At 31.7% G+C, this 23,203-nt stretch overlaps 1 protein-coding gene across 1 annotated transcript in view; it reads right to left on the reverse strand.

Moving 5' to 3' along the window:
* EYS (eyes shut homolog) overlaps nt 1-22,841 on the reverse strand; it is a 1,522,493-nt gene extending 1,499,652 nt beyond the window's left edge. The window contains exons 1-2 of the mRNA XM_025419151.3: nt 21,908-22,841; nt 18,332-18,445 (exon numbers count right to left, since the gene is read on the reverse strand). Of these exons, the coding sequence (XP_025274936.3) occupies nt 18,332-18,445; nt 21,908-22,688 (895 nt within the window). The 5' untranslated portion in view covers nt 22,689-22,841. The remainder of the gene's footprint in view (nt 1-18,331; nt 18,446-21,907) is intronic.
* Nucleotides 22,842-23,203: the final 362 nt, after the last annotated feature.

Raw genomic sequence — 23,203 nt, forward strand, 5'->3', positions numbered from 1 at the left:
AATTTGTTCTAACTCTCTGAAGAAAGTCCATGGTATTTTGATAGGGATTGCATTAAACGTGTAAATTGCCCTGGGTAACATTGACATTTTCACAATATTAATTCTTCCAATCCATGAGCATGGAATATTTTTCCATCTCTTTGTGTCTTCCTCCATTTCTTTCAGAAGTGTTTTATAGTTTTTAGGGTATAGATCCTTTACCTCTTTGGTTAGGTTTATTCCTAGGTATCTTATGCTTTTGGGTGCAATTGTAAATGGGATTGACTCCTTAATTTCTCTTTCTTCAGTCTCATTGTTAGTGTATAGAAATGCCGCTCATTTCTGGGCATTGATTTTGTATCCTGCCACGCTACCAAATTGCTGTATGAGTTCTAGCAATCTTGGGGTGGAGGCTTTTGAGTTTTCTATGTAGAGTATCATGTCATCAGCGAAGAGGGAGAGTTTGACTTCTTTGCCAATTTGAATGCCTTTAATGTCTTTTGTTGTCTGATGTCTTTTGTTGTCTTTGGGCTATTTTAAACCTAACTGGATGTGGAAATATTTTACTTAGGCAACAGTGGGCTTTTGAGATAACAGGTCTCAGCTTGTAATAATGAAATAAACTAGAGCCAATACACAAAAACAGCTTTGCCTTACTTATAAAATAAGATATAAGAATTTTAATGGGAATGTTATTATTATAACTACTTATAGAAAAAATAAATTACCTACTGAGAAAATGCATAGAATGAACAGATAAATTACTAAGTGAATAGGAGTTCCACAAGGTTCCAAAAAGATATGAAATTAATGAACAAGATTTAGTGTAATTTTCTTACAAAAATAACAGTTACAAAATATAATAAAAAATAAGATATTTACTAGAGTAGCCAAAAGTATGTTACAGATGACTTGTTTACATGCATATATTAGACACAGACACATATGCACATAAAGGTACATACATATATAAAGCCTTTTGAACAGATCTATTTTTAAAAATAATAAAAATGAAAAATAATGAAATATTTCACTTTACCAGATGCCATAAATTAGCATAAAGATGTTTGTTCTCCCCAAATTACTCTACTAATTTAGGTAATATAAAATTGCATATTTTGTGAAATGACAAAATTATTCTAAGATATATAGAGAAGTATAAAGATCCATGAATCAGTAAGTAACCATTAGAAAAGAAATAATGTTTAGGAATAATTATCCAGGCAGAACTAAAACAATACAAAAACTATATTAATAGAAATTGATGGGTTTGATTACAAATTATTTTTCAATTATTGGCACCATGGGCAAAGTTAAAAGATCAAGAGATATATTTACAATATCTACATGTTAGAAGGAATTAAAAACCACCAGACAAATGTCACTCTTGAAAATAAATAAGTCACATTACTAATACTGTGGGAACCCCAGTGCCTTGTTCACTCTTCTCTCCCTCTTACTCAGCAAGAATCTCAGTGACTTCTCTTTTGGATTTACATCAGAGAGGAACTAAGGATCTAGATCAGGAAAGTTAAACCAATGAGTTTTCCTGTGATTTTTTACCTATATAAGGGAAGCTAGGAAGCGTATGTTTCTACTTAAACAGAGAGTCTTAGAAAGAGACCTCTTCTCCTGGTGCTTCCTCCCTTATTTCATGAAACATGCCCTTCTCTCATAGAGCCAAAGCTAGGAAGAGGGAAAAATAACACACATCTGACTGCTTTTTTCTTTTCTCTCTCTTTTCCAAATCTCCTTCTCATGCTTTCTTGGGTAAGAAAAAGGAAGATTTTCTATTACTTACCCTGTGTGTCTCCCCATTGTTATCACCAAGTTGGCCTAGCTGACAGATTAAGGGTAATTCTGTACAATATATGGACTTCAATATATGGAAGTCCATTATTTATTCAAATTTAAATTTAATTGAACTTTTTATATTTTTATTTGCTAAACCTGGCAATCCCAATATTATACTTCAAATTCTGAGTCCATGAAATACTTTAAGCATCATATTGCAAGCATAGAGTTCCACCAATCTTTTCATCCCCCAAGTACATTGCATAAAAAATGGTATTAATATTGTAAGAAGTTCTGACATGGAAAGTCCAAGAAAGCATTTTTGTTTCAGTGAAATTCTTTCAGTTACACATTTTTAAAACATTAAAAATTTCCAATATGTTAAATGTAAACTGATTAGATTTTTTTTTTTTTTTGCCATTGAACTGTTCAAGGACATAATATCCTTGTGTATCTTATCATTAAAAAATATTTTAGGTAAGTTTAAAAATAAAAAATCAAAGTATGAAAAATGTATACTTTTTCAAATTTATCAGACACATAAACTTCCTGGGGATTTGTTATTTTCTGTTTAAAATCATTCTTCTTTTTTCTGTTTTATTTCTTTAAAATATTGGCTTTGTATTTCTCAATGTAAGGGGGGGCAATTTTCCATTAACACTTGTGAATACCAATCAGCATAGGAAGGGAAAAAATAGTTGAAATAAGCCTGAGGAATTTAAATCTCAACAAATCTCTCACTATCCTCAAAGAACTTTCTTCCTCAGCTATACATAGCCATCTCTTCTGCCAAGCATCTGTTGAGGAAATGATGTAAGTAAATTTCCAAAGATTTTAAATCCCTAGCTCTATAGCCTAAGTTTAGAAATTGCCAGATTGCACTGTGACTTAAAATCATATCAAAGAAAAATGCACAAGCTTCTTCCATGTGGCATTTAAAATTTTACTTATGGATTTTTAGAATTGCATATATTAGAGATTGGATATAAAATAACACTTTCTCAGGAAATGGGTGTTTCTAGAAGACTTTGTGATAAAACGATTATCTTTTAAAGGTATATGCTTTAAAGGACTAGTAACTATAAACAGAAGAGTCTATGCCAATGACTTAAATGCTATCTTCAACTAGTATTAATATGGAGAAAAATTTGCTAATATCATTATCTTATAAAAACCTTCCTTCTACCACTAACTAGCTGTGCTTCTGAAAAATTTTAAAAATGAAAGCTTTCTGAGCAGCCTATTCTCTAATAAATGTAAAGAGAAGTATAATGGCAGTTATTATACATATTGTTTTGAGGGTTACATGTAAATAATGCATAAAATATCATGGCCACAATGCCCAACATATAGTAAATAATAAAGGATAGCTGACATTTTTATTATTATTTAATCTACATGAGCTTAATATTTAGTTTTAAAATTGATGAAGTGTGATGTCCTTGATAGAACTTTTTCAGTTTTAATATGAATTCCAATATTTCTTTGCATTAAAAACAATATTTATTTAAATACTAGATGTCATGGTTGACACTGTGTTAACCAGTTCAGAGACACAAAGATAATTTGGAGTTGGTAAGCAACTGAACTGATATAGACTGAGGTTATATGTTAGCATAATCAAAGAAAGTGAATCATAAAACATTAATATTTCCAGTGTCATCCACATGAATGTAAAAGTTATTAAGTGTGCTGTCAAGAAGGGAAATTGTTACATAGATGCTAACTTCATGTAGAAAGATGGACGTAGATACAGTGTACAATACTGAAAGTAAAGGTGGAGATATAAAAATGATGGCATAGAAAGTTTGCAGGAGCTAAAAATAAAATGAAGATGAATGTAGATGAATGCTAGAAACAGGCTGTAAATTGAATTGACAGAAGGGGGAAAATTAGTGGTTTTCAGATCTTAGCTTAGCGTATCACAACCAGAACTAAAACTTCACTGACTCCTGCTTTGATATCATTGTAATTTATGTTGAAACCTACTATGATTAAGAAAGAACATTTATTCCAAAATTTAAAAATTCCAGATATGGTCCCTGTTATCATTGACCAGAGCAATTAGTAAGAAAAATATTTCTTGACCATAAAATAAAATGCTTTGGGAAATGAAAGTTGATGGATTTTTTTCCTCTACTTTGAATTACAGATTATTTTTGTTTTGTATTTTTCTCTTAATGAGAATCATGTGATTATGTAAATTACTATTCTACTTCTAATAAAATGTTTTAGTAGTTTTAAAGCAAACTAGAGTCAGACCCCATAAGCATCTTAAATATCTGTTTTAAATTCTATTATTTCCTAAAATTTTCCTTGTCATTTTATTTCTAAATGAAACATAATCAGGAATAAAATATGAGACTTACATGGGATAGGAGAGATTTGGTTGGATTATTCTACGTTTTATTCTGTTAGTCTCTTTAATATGTAGTTTAAATGTGGATGATTACATGTATTCACCATATATCTAGTCTTAATTCACGTTATTCAATTACTAAAAAAAAATAGTACTTTCTTTGTATACAACCTAACATGATAATGCCAATTTTCATGCACTTTGAAGGTAATCATAAGGTACATTAGAATATATATTTGCTTAATTATTCCTCAAAAATAAAATCCCAGAATTGAAGGATCCTTAAAAGGAAGTGGTGTACTAATATAGAGTTGAAATGCAGGTTTTTTTTTTTTTTTTCCCTAAGTCTGAATGTAATCAGAAGTTAACCTCTTTGGAAGAATCTAGATATGTTTGGAAGATCCACATTTTCTCTTGAAAGACAGGGTGCCATGGTGATCACAAAAGGGAGAGATTTTATAAATATTTTACAACTTATATATCCTATATCTAAGAAGAAAAGTGCTATCATTAAATATTTAGAAACATTCTTATAGGAAAGTTTGTGAAACTTGTCTGACCTAAAAAAGTTTTAGTAAAAGCTCTTACATATTTTAATAAGTTTTTTAATAATATGCCTTAATTTTTAAAAAAGATTTTATTTATTTATTCATGAGAGATACAGAGAGAGGGGTAGAGATATAGGCAGAGGGAGAAGCAAGCTCCTCACTGGTAGCCTGATGGGGGACTCAATCTCAAGACCCCAGGATCAAGCCCAGAGCCAAGGCAGACTCTCAACCACTGAGCCACCCAGGCATCCCATGCCTTAATTTTTTAAAGAAGTTTTTGCTGATCATGATTCATTTCACAAATTATTTAAAATTTATTGAGCACATTATCTAATCATGTGCACATAAATCGAAATATAAATCATATCATTTGTATAAAATGATTTCAGTTACAGGTAAAATTGACAGAGAGGATGCAGTTCAAATGAGAATATTCAAACATTAGAACTTTATTTTAGTGTCCTTGTGAGCAATCACTCCATCTCATTAATTGATTATTAGTCATTTTTCACTCAAAATTTATTATTTTTTCTACTTAATATCAAAATCATTGTTTGTAAACACCATCTTTCATAACAGTATCTCTCTCCTAGGCTTTATACTCTCTCACTAATGTGCTTTTATCTGGTATTTCTTCTCCTATGTGGCTAAAACTAAAATAAAGTTTCCTGCATACAAACTCCTATGGGCTATGCTTTAGGCTATGTTGTGATAAGCAATAGCAAGGATATCCAATAGAAGAATTCTTCCTCATGAGTAGTCTACGCCATCAAGTAAGATAATGAATTAAGTGTAATTTCCTTATAAATTAAAATATATATCAAATAATAAGCCCAATTGGGCTAAATGTATATATTATATTAGATTGTGGGTAAGAGGATGATTCAGGTCAGAATGTTATTGTCATAAAAGTAAATGAAAATAGAGGAAAGGAGATGAGGAATTATATGGTTAAAATAAATTGATAAAAGATAAAAGTTGATGGATATCATACGTAGTATGTCCCTTCTGTGTAGCAGATAAAAAAGTATATACTACATGGAGATGGGATGAGGGGAAGCTTTAGGAAAAAGTGGTTGAGCAACAAAAAAAGTTTGAGATTTTGGAAAAGTAGCAGTAGACAATCAGAGAAGTTCCTATTTAAGCCCCTAAAACAGATGGCAAATCAAAGTTGAGGGTATTGCTGAGTCTGGAGACGACAGATATATTTTTAAAACCATAAAAAATGTTGAGATTTGCATCACCAGTGGTCAGTAACTGTAAAAAGTAGAGAGAAAACACATGATCTGAATAATCCAAACATAACTATATGCATCATAGGGTATGACAGAAGTATGACAACTAAGTTGATTAGTTATAGAAGGACAAAAAATTTTTGGAAGAAGAAACTAACAATAATCTAGTGCATCTCAAACAGTGAAAATAGTATTTGCATTTTATATACAAGATCTAAGTCACACTTCAAAATAATGCTTTTTTTCCCTCAATAACTGCACATGAAAAACTTAGATTCATAAAAGTTAATTAAGTGTCTTGGTAAAGATCAATAAACAGCAGATATGGGATCATCTCCAAGTCCTTGAACTCAAAAAACCTATTTTTCCTATCAAAACAAATTGTCTCAGGAGAAATAAAAAATGATTTGGGCTCCAAAAATGAAATGTAGATTGATTTGGAAAGTGAGGGAATTAGAAGGAAAACTCACTATTTCAAGATGATGATGAGGTTCTTGGCATCTTTATGGGTATGAGTTGCTATAGTAAAATGACTGTGATATTCCTAGGAGTTGAAATAATCAAAGAATTTGAAGTGCTATTTTAAAATAGTGATGATGGGATTTGCAATGATAAAAGAAAGATTATAAGCGAGATGTTGGATCCATCAGTTAATGATGTGGAACCAAGAAGAGAGTAAATGACAATGCAGAAAGGAATAGCAAATCTGATATGAGGTGGCTTGAAGCTCAAAGAAGGAGGAGGTTTTGAAAGACATGGCTAAAACAATAGTTTAATAAGTGCAAATGTTAGCTAAGAGGAAGCAATAATGGCCTCATGGCACATGTGAGTTAAATAGCAGAATGAGTAACTTTTGCTATAATAAGCTACAGAAGAAGAGGAAGCCTGAGAATCAGGTTTTACAGTAAAGAATCAGTCTTTACAGAGAGAGAAAAAAGGAAAATGTTCTATGGTAGACTATCCAATATGTGCTGCAGCAGTATTTCCAACTAAGTATGGTCTCCCAGGACCTTTGCTTTACACTTCAATCTGAGAAGACTTTTATAGCATCTTTAACAAAAAGAATGTAGAAAGAATTATTTTATGTCATCTCTGAGGCTAGGTCATAAAAGGTGATGCAGCTTACTCTTCTCTCCAGAGGCTGGTTGTGGAATCCTGGTACCATGTTGTGAAAGTTAACGTCATGCACAGGGGGTACATGTAAGTATTCCATCCAATATCACCAGCTAACATTTCTGTCAAGAGCCAGCATCACCTTCTAGAACTGTGAAGTTCTAGGTGAATATTATAAGCAATTTTCAGATGATTCTTGTACCCTGCCTTTGAGCCACTCCTCACAGCAATTATGAAAGCAAATATAAAAGCAAATTGTTGATTCATAAGTAAAATAAATGTTGTTATTGATTTAAGCCACTAAGTTTAGGGTCAGTTTATTACACAACAATAAATAAGCAGTAAAAATTCTGTGAGGTAGTTGAAAATGTAAGAGCATAAGAATTAAAAGTGCTGAAAGTGTTGGAAGTGAATAGTAGGGGAAAAATAAAGAAATAAAGAAAGGGCTCTTGAGAATCTTAAAACAAAAATAGAGAAAGAGACTTATTTTTTGGCTGAAAATTAGAAAATAAGCCCTTGAAAAATCAAAATTATAGGGTTAAATATATATATATATATATATATATATATATATATATATATATATATATCTGGTGTCAAAATGCTGTGAGAGGGAAAAATGTTCATTTGAAAACAATTTTACTTTTAGTTAATGGTATGTAGCCAGACAGTGAATTTTCTATGAGCAAATGCTGAAAAGAATAAGGCACTACTTTGAAATTAGCATCTTAGATTTAATCAGAAATTCACTGGTATGTGAAAATAAAGCTACACGATGTATGTTGTTTTACCTTACCTAAAGTTTAGACTCATTTTATAAATTTCAGTCCTCCCTGCCAAACACACATTTCCCAGTTATCATCTTTTCATGAAGTAATTTAATTTATTTAAATATGTGTCCTAGACTCAGAAGACAATAAAGAATATCATAGAAATGATTATATAAATTCAGTAAACTAAAAGTATTGTTTGCTCTATAGTTCTCAACATATCAAATGCAATTCTTCATTATTCAAATATAATGCTTATTATATGAGTAATAATGATTAAGGAACAATTTTCAGGGGAAAAAAATCACTACAATTGCTATCTTGTAGGAGCAGGTGGTTTCCCAAAGCAGTCATGATGGCAGAGAAACTCCAGTTCCTTATAACACTGCAGCTAAAGTGAAACCTCAGTCCTTAAATACCAATTAGTGGGCTCATCTGTCATGCCGCATACTGTTTAGATTCTACTAGAAAACAGAATAAACTCTATGAAAATTATTCTTTGACAGATCTAAGTTCAGATACATCCAATGTAGGAGCCAAGGACAGGACTTCTTAAAATGTGCCATTTTGACATACTGAATATTTTGAATTAAAAAGTTACTTAAGAAACAGCTAGTCCAAGAAAAACACCTGATCTCCCTTTATTTCCAATAAGTAAGAGATAAATCTCCATGTGAAATCTACCTTCCCTGTATCATGATGTAATGAGATAATCTTACTATCAGGGATAGGAAAACCAGAGCCAAAAAGGCTGAAGAACTACACCTGTTACACTACCTTTGCTAATTTACCACCTCAGCCCAAATTCTGTTTAGAATTCCTTACTAATTGTAGCTCCCAAACATAAGTTTTCTTTGTTCTGCCAATTTCTCATAATTTTATTGTCTCTTTGTATCAAAAGTATAAAAACTGGCTGCCTTGATCATTTCTTCAAGTCTCAATTTCATTATTGGGCCTCTTCCACATAATTTAAACTTATTTCTCTTTCTTCTGTTGATCTTTCTCATATCAAATTAATTCTTAAATCAGCTAGAAGAATTTTGAAGGGTTGAGAAAAAATTTCTTCACAACACCATCATATCAGGTATAGCCATCAAAATGGATCTATCATAGATAGGTAGACAAATATACCAATGGAATGAAACTAATGCATAAATGAAGAAAAATAAATTACTTTCTTTACAAAATTACTGAATGATCTCATTAAAATATATATCTTAAAATAATTTCTTAATTTATATTATTTTAAAAGGTACTCTTTAGCTTGATAAAGAATTCCACTGAATTGCAGCACAATTGGTATCAAAACATATTGATAGTTTGCAAACATTTGTCTTGAATCAGGAAATTCTCATTTTGGGGGACATTTCTAAAAATGCTCCTAAATATGTATGCAGTTAATAATGTTGTTAAGGTAAGACTGATCATACTGAAGAGGGTTGTAAAAAATTGGAATTTTTGATTATTGTAATCAAATTGACAAATTAAAGAAACCAAACATGATCATATATACTGAAAGGGATGTTTATGATACTTTAGTAATTCTTTTTTTTTAAAGATTTTATTTATTTATTCATGAGAGACACAGAGAGAGAGAGAGAGGCAGAGACACAGGCAGAGGGAGAAGCAGGCTCCATGCAGGGAGCCTGAGGTGGGACTCCATCCCAGGTCTTCAGGATCAGGCCCTGGGCTGAAGGTGGCGCTAAACCACTGAGCCAACCGGGCTGCCCTACTTTAGTAATTTTTGTGTTGGGATTTCATAGCTAGCATTAAAAATGTAGTATCATTGAATATTAACAGACAAAATAGAATAATAAAACTACCTATAGGATAAAACATTCTGTAACTTCAACTTCCTAGATTTTTATTTTCAAGTTTTTTTCATTAAATAAAAGTTGAAGCCATATGTTAAGAAATGCTCCTGTATCTAAAAAATAAGTTTATGGCTATTTCCCATAAAACACATTTCAAAGTCCCAAGAAGGAGTAATTAGAGAGTTTCTGCATGGGATTCTATAAATTGTCACACCTGTTTACTTGAACAAAGGATTAAAACATGCAGACTTCAACAAAATTCAAGAACTCATTAAAAGACTTACACTGCACCAACAGAAAATACTTAATATAGAAAAAAGCATCAATAATTTTCAAGCAGTCATCAAGTAATGTTTAAATCACTGAAACTGACAAATCAGAAGTGAAAAATTACCACAATTATATAGGCAGTATTATTGCAATGTATAGAACAGCTGTCACTAATGAGAGCCAGTTCAACATTCTACAAGGGAAAGTATTGGTACATTCAATATTGCAAGGCTAAAGGCTTTTATACTTTTTTCACTTTAAAAACAATACAATAATGTCATTTTCATAGTTGGTATGAAAAGTGAACACATTATGAGTCAAAGATAAGCAGATAGTCACATTAACCACATGGCAATGTGTAGCCAGATCATATCTTTCATTTTTAAGAAATAACATATTTAATATTCTTTCAGGATCCTAATAAAACACCTAGCAAAAACTGTGATCTTTTTCCTTCTATATATTACAACAAGTGTATAATACTCAAATATAACCTTGTGACTTCAGATTGAAAGGCATTTTTTGCTTCGTATCTATTCTCAAGTATGTCTGTCAGAAGAGAATCATAATACTTTGAATTCCTTCAAGATTAAGAATAGCCCCGTCTCTTACTTTCTTGATTATGAAACATTTATTCAATACCTTATATGTGCTGCAAGATGGGGTTGTAAATTTGACTAGATTGCAGGCTTTGCTGCCAAGGACTTTGTAAATCGTAGGAGTAAAGGAAGTGAATTTTGGAGAAAGAAAGGAAAAGAAAGGGGACTTCATCCTAGAGAAGGTAAAAACTATGAGCAAAATCAGGGGAAATGGGAATGTTTATTATTTATTCATAGGATAATCACTAGAACTATTTGAATACAGAAGATGATTGTTTTAGAAGTAGGTTAATAAAAGGAGATAGAAGTATAAATACTCAAATGCTAGGGGGAAACAAAGAGACCAGGTTTCACTGTACTAGTAAAATAGAAGAAATACGCATTGAGTGAAGTTATGTCAAACAATAGCAAAAGTAGCAACAGCTAAAATTAATTGCATACTTACGCTGTGTCTGTCATTTTACCAGTATTTTACATGAGGTGTTTCATTTAGTCCTCAGAAAAAAAAAAAAAGTGAGATGAATATGTCAATTATCATAATTTTACAGATCAGAAATTTAAAATTTAGAGACCTTAAATAATATTATAAATATCAGAAAGCTAGGGAATTGTAGAGTTGGTCTTGGAACCCAAGTCTGCCTAACTCCAGTGGTAATCTATATTAACCACATCTATGCTGTGTTTCTTATATAATTTATTCTACACAGTGAGTGCGGAAGACGTGTTATATTTTCTTCATATTGTAAATAAAGTAATAAAAAATTACATGACTATATTTATATATCATTATTATGTAATCCAATAACCAAATTTATTTAACTCTCAATTCCATCTTTCTACCATGTAATATAAGCAAAGGAAAAGTAATTAGAATATTTTGAAAAAGAAAGTATCATTTAAAATTATATATTTAGAAAATTAAGTTGGTTGTACTAAGTAAAATTATTTGGGTATAATATATTTATCATAGCTACTCAATTGTCTTTCTCTAGAGGTTCTGCTTCTTGACGGTGCTCCATTTACCAAAGCTGCCTCATCTATAATTGTGAATTTAATTAAAAAATATTTACCATTGGGTACCTGGGTGGCTCAGTCGGTTAAGCATCTGCCTTTGGCTCATGTTATGATTCCAAGATCCTGGGATTGAGCCCTGAGTTGGGCTCTCTGATCAGCGGAGAGTCTGCTTCTCCTGCTGCCTCTCCACTTGCTCATGCTCTCACTCTCTCTCTCTACTAAATAAATAAAATATTTAAAAAATATTTACCATCGTATGTCAAGTGAAGTCAGAATTACTTTGCCAAAAATTTATCCTTATGCCTAATTATATATACTTGATGCTTAAGGTAACAGATATCTATACGGTGGTCCCTGTTTAGAGTCTTTGAAAAATTACCTGTTTCAAAGTTAAGAGAGAAAAGTTCTGGAGATTGAAAAAAAAGAAGCGAGTGCATAAGAGAAATACTGACATTGGTGATTGTGTTATTTTGCACTACTATGAATACTTTCAGATGAACTTTCTTTTTTAAATTTTATTTATTCATGAGCGCGCGCACGCGCGCGCGCGCGGGAGAGAGAGAGAGAGAAAGAGGCAGAAACACAGGCAGAGGGAGAAGCAGGCTCCATGCTGAGAGCCCAATGTGAGACTGGATCCCGGGACTTCAGGATCACGCCCTGGGCCAAAGGCAGGCGCTGAACCGCTGAGCCACCCAGGGATGAACTTTCTAACAGAAAACTATAAAACTGTCTAAAAGTACCCCAACTCTCTTCATAAGAAAACAAAATTGTACCTATGTATGATGATGGAAGTTAACTAGACTTATTGCAGTGACCACTTTCCATTATATGCAAATATCAAATCATGTTGCATATCTGAAACTAATATAATGTTATATGCCAATTATATTTCCAACTTAAAAAATATTAAACACATACACACACAAAACACACAAAGTCCTTGCAAAATGAACAAATCCAGCCAGAGTTAGAAAGCATCAGTAAACAAAACAAACAAAATCAACAGAAATTAATTTGAAGAAAAGTTACAAGGAGAAAAATAACTGAACTAAAATGAATAGTGCCAGTGACAAGTAGGAAAATAATAAGGTGTCTACCAAATGTGTAATTGTAGAAGTAAAGGAGAGAGGGACTTTGGCAGTAAAAAATAATTGAAAATAATGGTCTAAAACTTTCCAAACATAGTGAAATATCAGTTTACCATCTGAGAAGTTGGATAATCTCTACGTAGGACAAATACAAAGAAAATCATTCCCATGCAGGGTACAGTCAATAACCAAAATATAAAATTACTAAATCAGAGAAAAAAAGAGATATCCATAGAGAACAATAATGCAAATGATAACTGACTTCATATGAGAAATAATGAAGGCCAGAAGACAGTATTATCAAGTCAATAAATTGTCTTTATGTTAAAAAAATGAATAAATTAAATTCAAATCAATGAAGGAAGATAACTTAAAAATGGCAAAGCAAGTAAGCCTTACTGGTTCTCAGGATCTATAGAATCCTATTTGTCTATACAACTATACATTGACACTGCCTCACTGTTAATATTTAATTAACTTTTCACTGAACAGACCAGGGAAACAACATCATATACTGGCTTATGACAATAATATCATTGGAGTAAAAGAATCCAAGTTATACTTGTATTTCCATCATTTTCTCAAAAGGTTAAATAGAAATGAGATTAATTATTTTGTGGACTTGCTTTCTGGTAAAAAGAAAGACACATGATAAATAGTAATTAAATATTTATTCAATAGTAATGAAAAGACAAAGTGTCACAACATATGTTTTATAAATTTATATTATGTACTTTATTGGGCATTTAAGTCTTTTCATTGGTAATCAATTTATGCTGTCATTTATTATTACAAGAAATAAAAAAAATCATGATCATCCTGATCCTATAATTATCAATAATTACTATTTATAAACTGAATAATATATACTAGATATTGATTAGATGCATAAATTGTCTCCAGACTATTTACACTGGGATGGGGAACACTTGGATTCATTGCTCTGTCAATAAAAGGAGGATTTTCACAATAGAAGGAAGACTAATCAGAAGGTGCAAAGAACCTCGGTTCTTTGTCAGGATAAGTAGGGTAAATAGCAAAGGAAATAATTCATGTTAGTAATTAGATATAGAGCCTTTGCTTTTCAGTGCTATGTTACTGTGGATTAAGCTGTCCTTAGAACTATATAGGTCATCATCAATGTTGATAATGATCACAGTCACTAGAGAATCAAGAAAATACCACATAATGAAGTTTGACATTGTAAAAATAATAATTATCCCGAGTAAAGTACATGAACTTGTTCCTAGTCAACATCTAAAAAACTATGTACATCATTAAATGTGTTAGATTAACTTGTGTAAATATTTGCCATAATTTTAACTCCAAATTTTATGAATGCTAAACCTCAGAGTTGAGTGTACAGGTAGAGTGCCTATCAGCTCATGTAATATTATTAACTATTCGCAATATTTAACAAATTACACTTATGGAGAATAAGGACTAGTTCAATCATCTACATGGCTGGGGGTTAGAACCAAGGTCAAACTGAGAGATTAATTTTCCAACCTTTATCAGAATTGAGTTTCAAATAGGATTAAAGTTCAGTTATTAAAAATGAAAAAATATATCTGATTTAGCTCCTGCTAGCTTTCCTTTCCATGAACAAAATACTATTTTCTATGAATTCTACCTACTGATAGATGCTTTAAAAATTGAGAAACCTACTTTGTACTGGAAAATATTCTGCTCACCTTCTGATGTAAACTGATTTAAACTACTAATGAAATGTCATATAGTACCTGTCACTACGCAGACTAGACCTCCTGTTGTCTGAGGTTTTCAAACCTAAAAAATTGATTATTCTTCCAATACCATGCCATGATTTCTTTAAATCATTTATCTTAGGTATGAATCCCAGTTTGCCTTGCAAATAAATCTTTTTGAATTTTGAAACTAAAATTGTTTTTTTCTAGTGATAAATTAGTCCTAAACTAAGACTGAAGACTTTATTTTCTGACAATCACTTGTTATTATATCAAACTCATATTTTAAAAGTGTGAAAGTAAGCCAGGAACTAACCAAGTATAAAATGAGAATTTTCATAGTTCCTTGAATTGCTCAAAAAGATACAGTAATTTTTTTGCAATAAACTTTACCGAGTTATAAAATTATAGCAAGTCACTTTATAATAGATACATAAATCTCATATAACATTTGAAATTTAGAATTACAATAAAGAGTATAATTTAATACATTTTTATTAGATCTTTATTAATTCTACTTTTATAATGTCTGAGATTGCAGTTTGACCTCACAGTTAATTATTCTTATTCATACTCTTTCATAATATTTGAGGCGTCTTAAAATTTAGGAATATGTTTTCTTCTAAAGGATCACTACTATTAAAATAGGATTGGTGTACTCTATAGCTTTTTTTTTGCAGTATTTAATTAAATTGATTAAAGATTGATAGATACGTACATATATACATACATACATACATATGTACTTTATAAGGTTTAAAAATGTGATGTTTCCTGTACATTTTTTTGGTTATGGCTTTAAATCACAGGATAATGCAATAAATAGGTACCAAAAAATAACCCAATCTGTAATAGTTACTAGATCTTTTAATAGAGTCATCATCCTTGTTTGCTGATGATAGCACCCAGGGCCAAAGGCAGGCGCCAAACCGCTAAGCCACCCAGGCATTCAATTAGCATCTATTTTAAATGCTAGTAATTATCACAGAAGACTGCCTGCCAATGATAAATTAGGGGTTGATGCAGAAGGCATTCTTATGTATTACTCTGTGAAACATGTCTTTTCATTTAGATCAAGTGACTGTCCCAAAATGATTTTCCTCATTTTCAATTGCAAGTTTCTCTGTACACATACAAGTAAAATGATAGTTATATAAATGTGTCAGCTCAATTAACACAATAATTTCACACAATAACGATTCTAGCTGCTTGATATTAGTAAAATTAGAGACTTCAAATAAATCATCAGTTAATTTCAATAATCATTTGATTTTTCCATTTAATTAATTGAATTAAGTAGAAAGTTTTACAAGTTTATTCTATTGGATGCAAGATATCTGATGATATTAGGAATGCTTTTGAAAATTCAGTCAAGTTGTTCAAAGATAAAGTTATTTGTTCTTGTGTTAAAATCATAGAAAAAATTGGTTAAGTATATCTTGATATATACATTTTTGATTAAGTTGAGAAAAGGCTGGTATTAACTTGGAATTTATTGTGGTGCACACATAATTCATATTTTAATCCAAAAGAGTGATATTCACCTAATTGAAACAGAATGTATAGTTGCAAATTTTACAAATAACTTTAAATATTCACAGGACATTTTTTAAAAACAAAGCTGATAGGAGGGGGGAGAAACATGTTACATGGCAGTATACTTTATTTTGCTGCTGTCCATCAACATTTGGATTTTAGAAACGTTTAAGCTTCTGAGGAGTGATTGCTAATAAATCCAGTGTCTCAATGACATTTTAGTGAAAGAATCCTCTAAATTTTGGTTGCAACTTGTTCAAAATCAGTAATAAGCATTTACTCAAACAGCTTAATAAATTAAGCACACTCAAAAAATCAGTTTTTGGAAGTTTTAGTGAGTAGTATTTATTTTTAAAAATACATTAAAATGTATTTCTATATAACACAACAGAGACACTGAACATATTCAGTAAGTTCAAAAGTCCATAATATTATACATGCTATAATTGTGCTTGGGAATAACTGGAGTTGTGGGAAGAACTATTTGAGGAAGATTGGATATTTTATGCATAAATTTATGTACCAGAACATAATGGAAATAAATTGAGAAGCCCTACAACTTTGCAGCACCTAAGACTGGCCAAACATTCAAAGGAACTATATATGAAGATCATTTATTTCATAAAGCTTTTCTTTGAAAATGTTTGTCAAAGAAAGTAATAGTGAACAGAATAAAAATATGGCTCCTATGAAAAAAATCTGATTTGTGCATTTTACACAAAAAAACTGAATTGAGGCTAAATTTCATTTAGCAGATTTCTATTGAGATTAACAGGAACCTAAATAGTTCAGTGAAAATGTCCTCAATTAAGAATGGCATAGTTAGGAGTCAATTGAAGACATTAACAATTTCAATTTATTAATCATAAATGCAACTCTGAAGAGGGTATAACTTCAAAAAATTATTTTTTATTTTATTTTATTATTTATTTTGTTTTATTATTTATTATGATGATGAAAATTATTATTAGAATAAGACCACAATAAAAATATTCATTCTAGGGCAGCCCGGGTGGCTCAGCGGTTTAGCACCACCTTCAGCCCAGGGCGTGATCTTGGAGTCTCGGGATCGAGTCTCACATCGGACTACCTGCATGGAGCCTGCTTCTCCCTCTGCCTGTGTCTCTGCCTCTCTCTCTCTCTGTCTCTCATGAATAAATAAATAAATAAATCTTAAAAAATATATATTCATTCTTCAGAAAAATATTTGCAACATATTATTTAGAGATAACTATGGCTTAATATAATTTCTGCTTATATTATTTTGTAATCTCAGATAATCAGTAAAAAGTATGTTTTAAAATTTCCTTTGATTTGTAGAGTACAAAGGTCAAATTATAATTATTTTCTTTAAAAATAATTTTATTAAAAATAATTTTTGAATAGGACTATTTTATGTCTGCTGATTTAATTAAACCGATTTGTTTGTCAATAGACAAATATTTCAAATATTATATAACTGCTTTTAGCTACTACTTTTTCTCAAAAATATCATGGTTTGGAAGATACATTATATAGTTTCCATACATATGCAGGATATGGCAAAATACTGTACAAATCTTTCAACTCATAAACTCTCTTGAGGAAAGAGAAGACTTGGGGGATAAAAGACCTGAAAAGATTTTTTTGAAGACCGTAACTGGAGTCATTGCCAGCACCGCGGCCAACCCTTCCCACTAAGGAACAGTGGCTGATACCTATGTCTCTGTGGCTCTACCAATATTTCAAATCTCCCTGAGCAGAGTTAGGAGGAGGGACCTGCAGGAGAGACCTTAAGAGTTATTACCATTCTCTGTAATTTGGAAGACATGCATTGTTTTGTTGCACTCCCACAAAAGGAGTCTGTAGGTGTCTTCTAATTGTAGCTGGAGACACCCCTGCTTAAAGACATTTTGAAGAGAGACAGATATACTGATGATGAGTTATATTTCCCCCAAAATGGGAAACTGTAGAAGAGCTTAAAGATGAGATTGGAATGGCTTAAACATATTTTCATGATTTAAACATTTAATCAATAGTTAAGAAAGTATTTGTTTAAACAGTGATTTCATTCCACATATTTAAATTCATTTGAGAAGAAATAAAAAAATTTTTACACTTCATAAAAGGGGATTTGTCTGTAATGACATGTTACATAAGGAAATAAGTTAGATATAATTATGCAAAGTATGTGCAAAATGCAAAATTATGCAAATTATGTGCACTACATCTAAAAATATTTCAGAACTTAAGAACAAAATATACTTTGTCATGGTGAAAAATTTGTCAACTGGTGTCCAAAACTCATCTTATATTACAGAATATTTAGCAGGATCATTTAACTGCTAACTGAACTGATTATATTGATTAAGCATATCCCTAAAGCAAGGTCAGAGTGTAGAACCTCCAAAATTGTATTTTTCAGTAATTAATGAAATATTTCAAATTTAATTTGAAGTAAATAAGGGAAAATTAAAGTGATTTGTATGCATGCATACATACATACATACATATGTGCATTTTTTACCTGAAAATGGCTCATCACATTCACAGATGAAATTATTTGTAGTAATATTGCCATAATTCCCATGGAAACAGATATGTGATTGACACTGGTCAATAATTTCTGAACAATTTATGCCTATTCAAAAGAAAGAAATCAAATTTTCAATTAGATTAAAACCATTTACAGTGTATATAATTAACTATGGTCATCAATTTTCCCCAAATTCTTTAATAATGATATACATAGATAAATAATCTGTCAAAACATGATCAATAAATTCAAATTATGAAAATCAACTAAAGCTTAGATATCCACAATGAATACTACAGTTTGGGTCAGAAGATGGAAAACTGATGTCAAACGTTTTGAAATTGATTTTTTGGTTTTGTATCAATTTAATACATCATAATGGAGTATATTTTATAATTTCTTCAGCATACACTGGAGCCCTGCAGGGGTAATTTATGAAGTGACACATTCAAAAGTATATTGTGCCTTAGCCCTATCACCTAGCCAGGATGATAATTCAATAGAGGAAATGTGAAAGATTTGCACCATCTGAGGTGGAACCAGGGCATAAAGTTTTAGTCAAGCAAGTTGAATAAACTCTAGAGATTGCTATACAACATTGCCTGTACTGTCAACAATTTTATATTGTGCAGTTAAACATTTATTAAGAGGGTAAATGTCATATTAAGTGTTCTTTCCACAATAAAAATATGTAAAGTAAAATAATAAAGTTAAATCTAAAACAATGGGGATAAAGAGAAAAGGCTACTCAGATTCTAAGAAATTATGCACAAACTTTCAACTCTGCATTTTCTTGCCCTATCTGTTCTATCAAACCTTCAAATCTCAGTAATTCAAACTACTGTGGTCCTACAATATCACATGCCATAATCTTTCATAGCATACTTTTCTATATAGCTCATAATATCCTCTGTAGAGAACATGCCTAGAAAATTCCAGAGCATGGCAAATGGACATGTTACTCTAAAACAGTTGCCCATAGTTTAGCAATAGGCCAGCTACCCTTCCATTCTAACTGAATTCTTAATTTAATTTGTAAGCAGTTTTTGCCATTATCATTGATTCCTTTCAAGTTCTTTATAGACTGAAAGCCCTGCCTCAATAATACACAACCCTTTTTCCTTCATTTACCTCCAATCTCTAACACAATGAAAATTTAAATAAATATAATTATGTGACAAATATTTCCATGTATAAAAACTAAATTAACAATAGAATGGCCAATAGATATTTGCAATCCTAACTTCCAGGACCTCATAGTGTGACTGTATTTGGAAATAGGATCTTCAGACAGGTAATAAAAATTAAATGAGTCCATTAAGGTAGGTCCTAATCAAATGTGATTGGTGTTCTTCTAAGAAAAAAATTTGGACATACGGACCATCCAGAGGAAAGACACAGGAGAACAAGGGCTGTGTACAGACCTAGGAGTGAGGCCTCAGAAGAAACCAATCTTGTTGACACGACACTCTGATCTTTAACATTTAGCCTCTAGATTGGGAGAAAATAAATTTCTGTTGTTGAATTTACTCAAGCAATGTACTTTGTTATGGTATCACTAGCAAATTAATACAGTTAATATTCTCAATTTCTTTGGTAATTCTACATATTTCTGTATCATCTGAGATGGAAAATTGAGGCAATTATAATTAAAGGGCATTATGCTATATGTTCAGTATTATGGTGTTTAATCTTTAATGATTTAAATTATCTATGGTGTGTTTCTAATAAATAAACATTGGATAGAAACAAATCACTATATGTGACTAAAATAAAATCATTAATATAGCATTCTATGACATATGATTACATATGTGCCAATTAATATTTTAATAGATGGTAGAAATTTTCTGGCCAAATATTTATTTAAAATTCTTTGGCCAAACTAAAATGTATACTTGAGGATCTCTCAATTAAGTTGCTTTATCATTCACCCCAAATCAGCAATTCGAGTGCTTTCACTTTTTTGCTGACCTGTCTTATTTTAATTACCTGATAAACTCCAGGAAAAGTCAAGGTTACTTAAATCTTTGTTCACCACTGCCAGTAAGAGTAAAATGAGAATTTGATCCCAGTTATAGGCAGAGATTGTATCAATATTGTACCAATATTGCTAGAATTAACTTCTGAAATGGTCTTAGTACTCCCCTACTATAAAGTCTAAAATTTCTCTGAAAGATTGGCTTAGGTTAATTTTACAGCCTACAAGAGTTTATTGAGATATTTTATTATACAGTCTTCTCAAACTTGGATCCAATAGTCTTCCCAAGCACAGGGAAGAAAAACCTTGTTGAAGTGCCCTAAAGCCTACCTGAAAGAATTTACACTTGTATCCCTGAGCCTCATCTGTTCTAGTCATATCTACTGCTCACCCTCTTGACCAAGTGTACTACCAATCTGTTGCTTGTTTTCCTACACTATCATTACAAACTGCGTCAAGCAATTCCCTTTGTTAGATCATCCTTGTCTTACCTATTACCCTTGTAAGTCTCTATGCCAGGTCTCTAAATTCCCAGTAAAAGAAACCCTTTCATAAATTTCTACAGATTAAGTTTTTCTCTATATTTCTCAATGTTTCTCTTCATTTCCCTCTGATCACCCAAATTCCATAGTAAACTTTCAAAAAGTGATAGTTGATTTTCCCTTAAATCCTGACTTCAATCTCAGGTAGTATACTTTACATTGTTTTTAGATTGCTGGCTTCATTTACTCACCAAATGTCTTCTTTTTACAACCTTTCCTCATCATTGTCTCTCATTTAGTTTATTATAGCCAGGTTAATTAATTATGTCAAATTATTTCCTTCCTTTCCACTGTTATCTATCAATCACTTCATAGGGCTGCACCAACATCCATTAAGAACATTGCTCTTGGGGCTCAATCAGTTAAGTGACCTACTCTTGATTTCTGCTTAGGTTATGATCCCAGCATCATGAGACTGAGCCCCATGACAGACTCTGAACTGGGCATGGAGCCTGCTTAAGATTCTCTCTCCCTCTGCCCCTACTCTACCCCAGGTTGAGTGTGTGTGTGCCCCCTCTTTCAAAAAAAAAAGAACATTGCTCTTGGCACACAGTTATCTTTTCCTTTCCAATTCTGCCAAGCAACTTCATGCCTTCCTCACAACCACATATATTTTTACCTTCCTCCACTCAGATCCACACTTAATTCCCAGAACTGTTTAAACTAAATATCATAAGCTTAGAAATTTTATTCTATGACTAATATTACTCTGATAATGTTTTTTTTAAATGTATGATACATTAAGAGTGAATTTTGAGAAGGATGTAAAAATATATACTTCAGGGTAAAGTATGTTTTTAAAAACCCTCTTATTTAAATAAGAAAAAAATAATTCAGATAACTTGTCTGAATGTAATTTTATGTGTCCAGATTCCAACTTTAGCCCAATCTAAAAAATCTACAAAATTTTTAGAAGTTTAGTTTTTTGTTTTATTTTTTGTTTTTTGTTTTTTGTTTTTTGTTTTTTTGGAAAGTAACAGTTAAGGAACTGTTTATTTTCTTATTTTAATAGAATTATGTTATTTTTTAAAAAAATAATCTTACCTGTAAATGGTTGGTGACAGATACATTCATATCCTTGCTTATTCCATTTTCCTCTTTTATTAATGCAAATGCCATTATTTTCACATGGTTTATAAAAACATGCATCAAGTTCCTGGCAATATTTTCCAGAAAATGGAGGCTGGCAATGGCAGTTGTATGTCTTGCTCCAAACTTCAGTAAGACATTTACCATGCCCAGAGCAAAATTCTGAACTCAGAGATTCCTGGCAGAACTGTTCTTTCACTGTCACATTTAGTCGTAGCCCCAGGTGACAAAGCGATGGACCACTTGCTGTTACTGTAATAAAATAATGTGTCCCAACACTCAGCCACTGTGAATTAACAGTATGCATTCCTTTTAGTTTGCAACCAAAAAGTAACTGATCTTCAGTTGTGGTGTTTTGCAGACAGTCAATGAATGATGCTTTAGAAACATTCATCAGATTTATTTCTGGAGACTGAAGAGATGGTTCGGAAGAAATTACAAGGATGTCTCCCAATTGAATTTGCAAAGGGCAAATCTGGGGAACAACTTGATTGCCTGAAGTATTCATTTTAGTATTTACATCCCCAAACCAGCAATCTCCATAGAAGTCCATGCAGATGTTTCCTGTTAGTGTCCAATTCACCACATATGATAATGGCTGTGTATGCCATTCTTCCACAAACTGCCATTTACATGTTGTTTTTCCATTTATAAATGTGCTATGAAGAACCACTAGGCTCAGAAGCATAATTGATTTGTTAATCATTTTGGGCAATTGTATTTTATAGTCTGTCATGAAAGTGTCATAAAGAATTGCTGCAAAATGGCTTTTAGTATTGCAGAAAATTTCCAAGCAGAGATTTTGTTCAAGGATCCTAGGAGCTGGCTTTTCTCCTGTTCCCAAAATGCAAATGGACTGATGACAGTAGATTTTGATCAACAGTAGACTTCAACTGGTTTAAATTTCCCTTTAAACAAAAAAGATACATTATTAGTGAAATTTTTCCTAAGTTACTTAATGGTATACACAATTCTAAGCTGGTTTTTGTAAGGACTGTGCTGCTACCATCTAGATACCTTCTTTGTGAAACTAGGCTAGAAAAAATGTGGTGAAGATATGTTGCATCTCATCCTGCCCTATAGAATTACATGCTTCTGAAACTTTTTTTAAAGATTTTGTTTATTTACTCATGAGAGACACAGAGAGAAAGGCAGAGATATAGGCAGAGGGAGAAGCAGGCCCCTCGCAGGAAACCTGATGAGAGACTTGATCCCGGGACTCTGGGACCATGCCCTGAGCTGAAAGTCAGA

Source organism: Canis lupus, chromosome 12, assembly GCF_003254725.2.
Source record: "Canis lupus dingo isolate Sandy chromosome 12, ASM325472v2, whole genome shotgun sequence".
Classification (NCBI taxonomy): domain Eukaryota; kingdom Metazoa; phylum Chordata; class Mammalia; order Carnivora; family Canidae; genus Canis; species Canis lupus.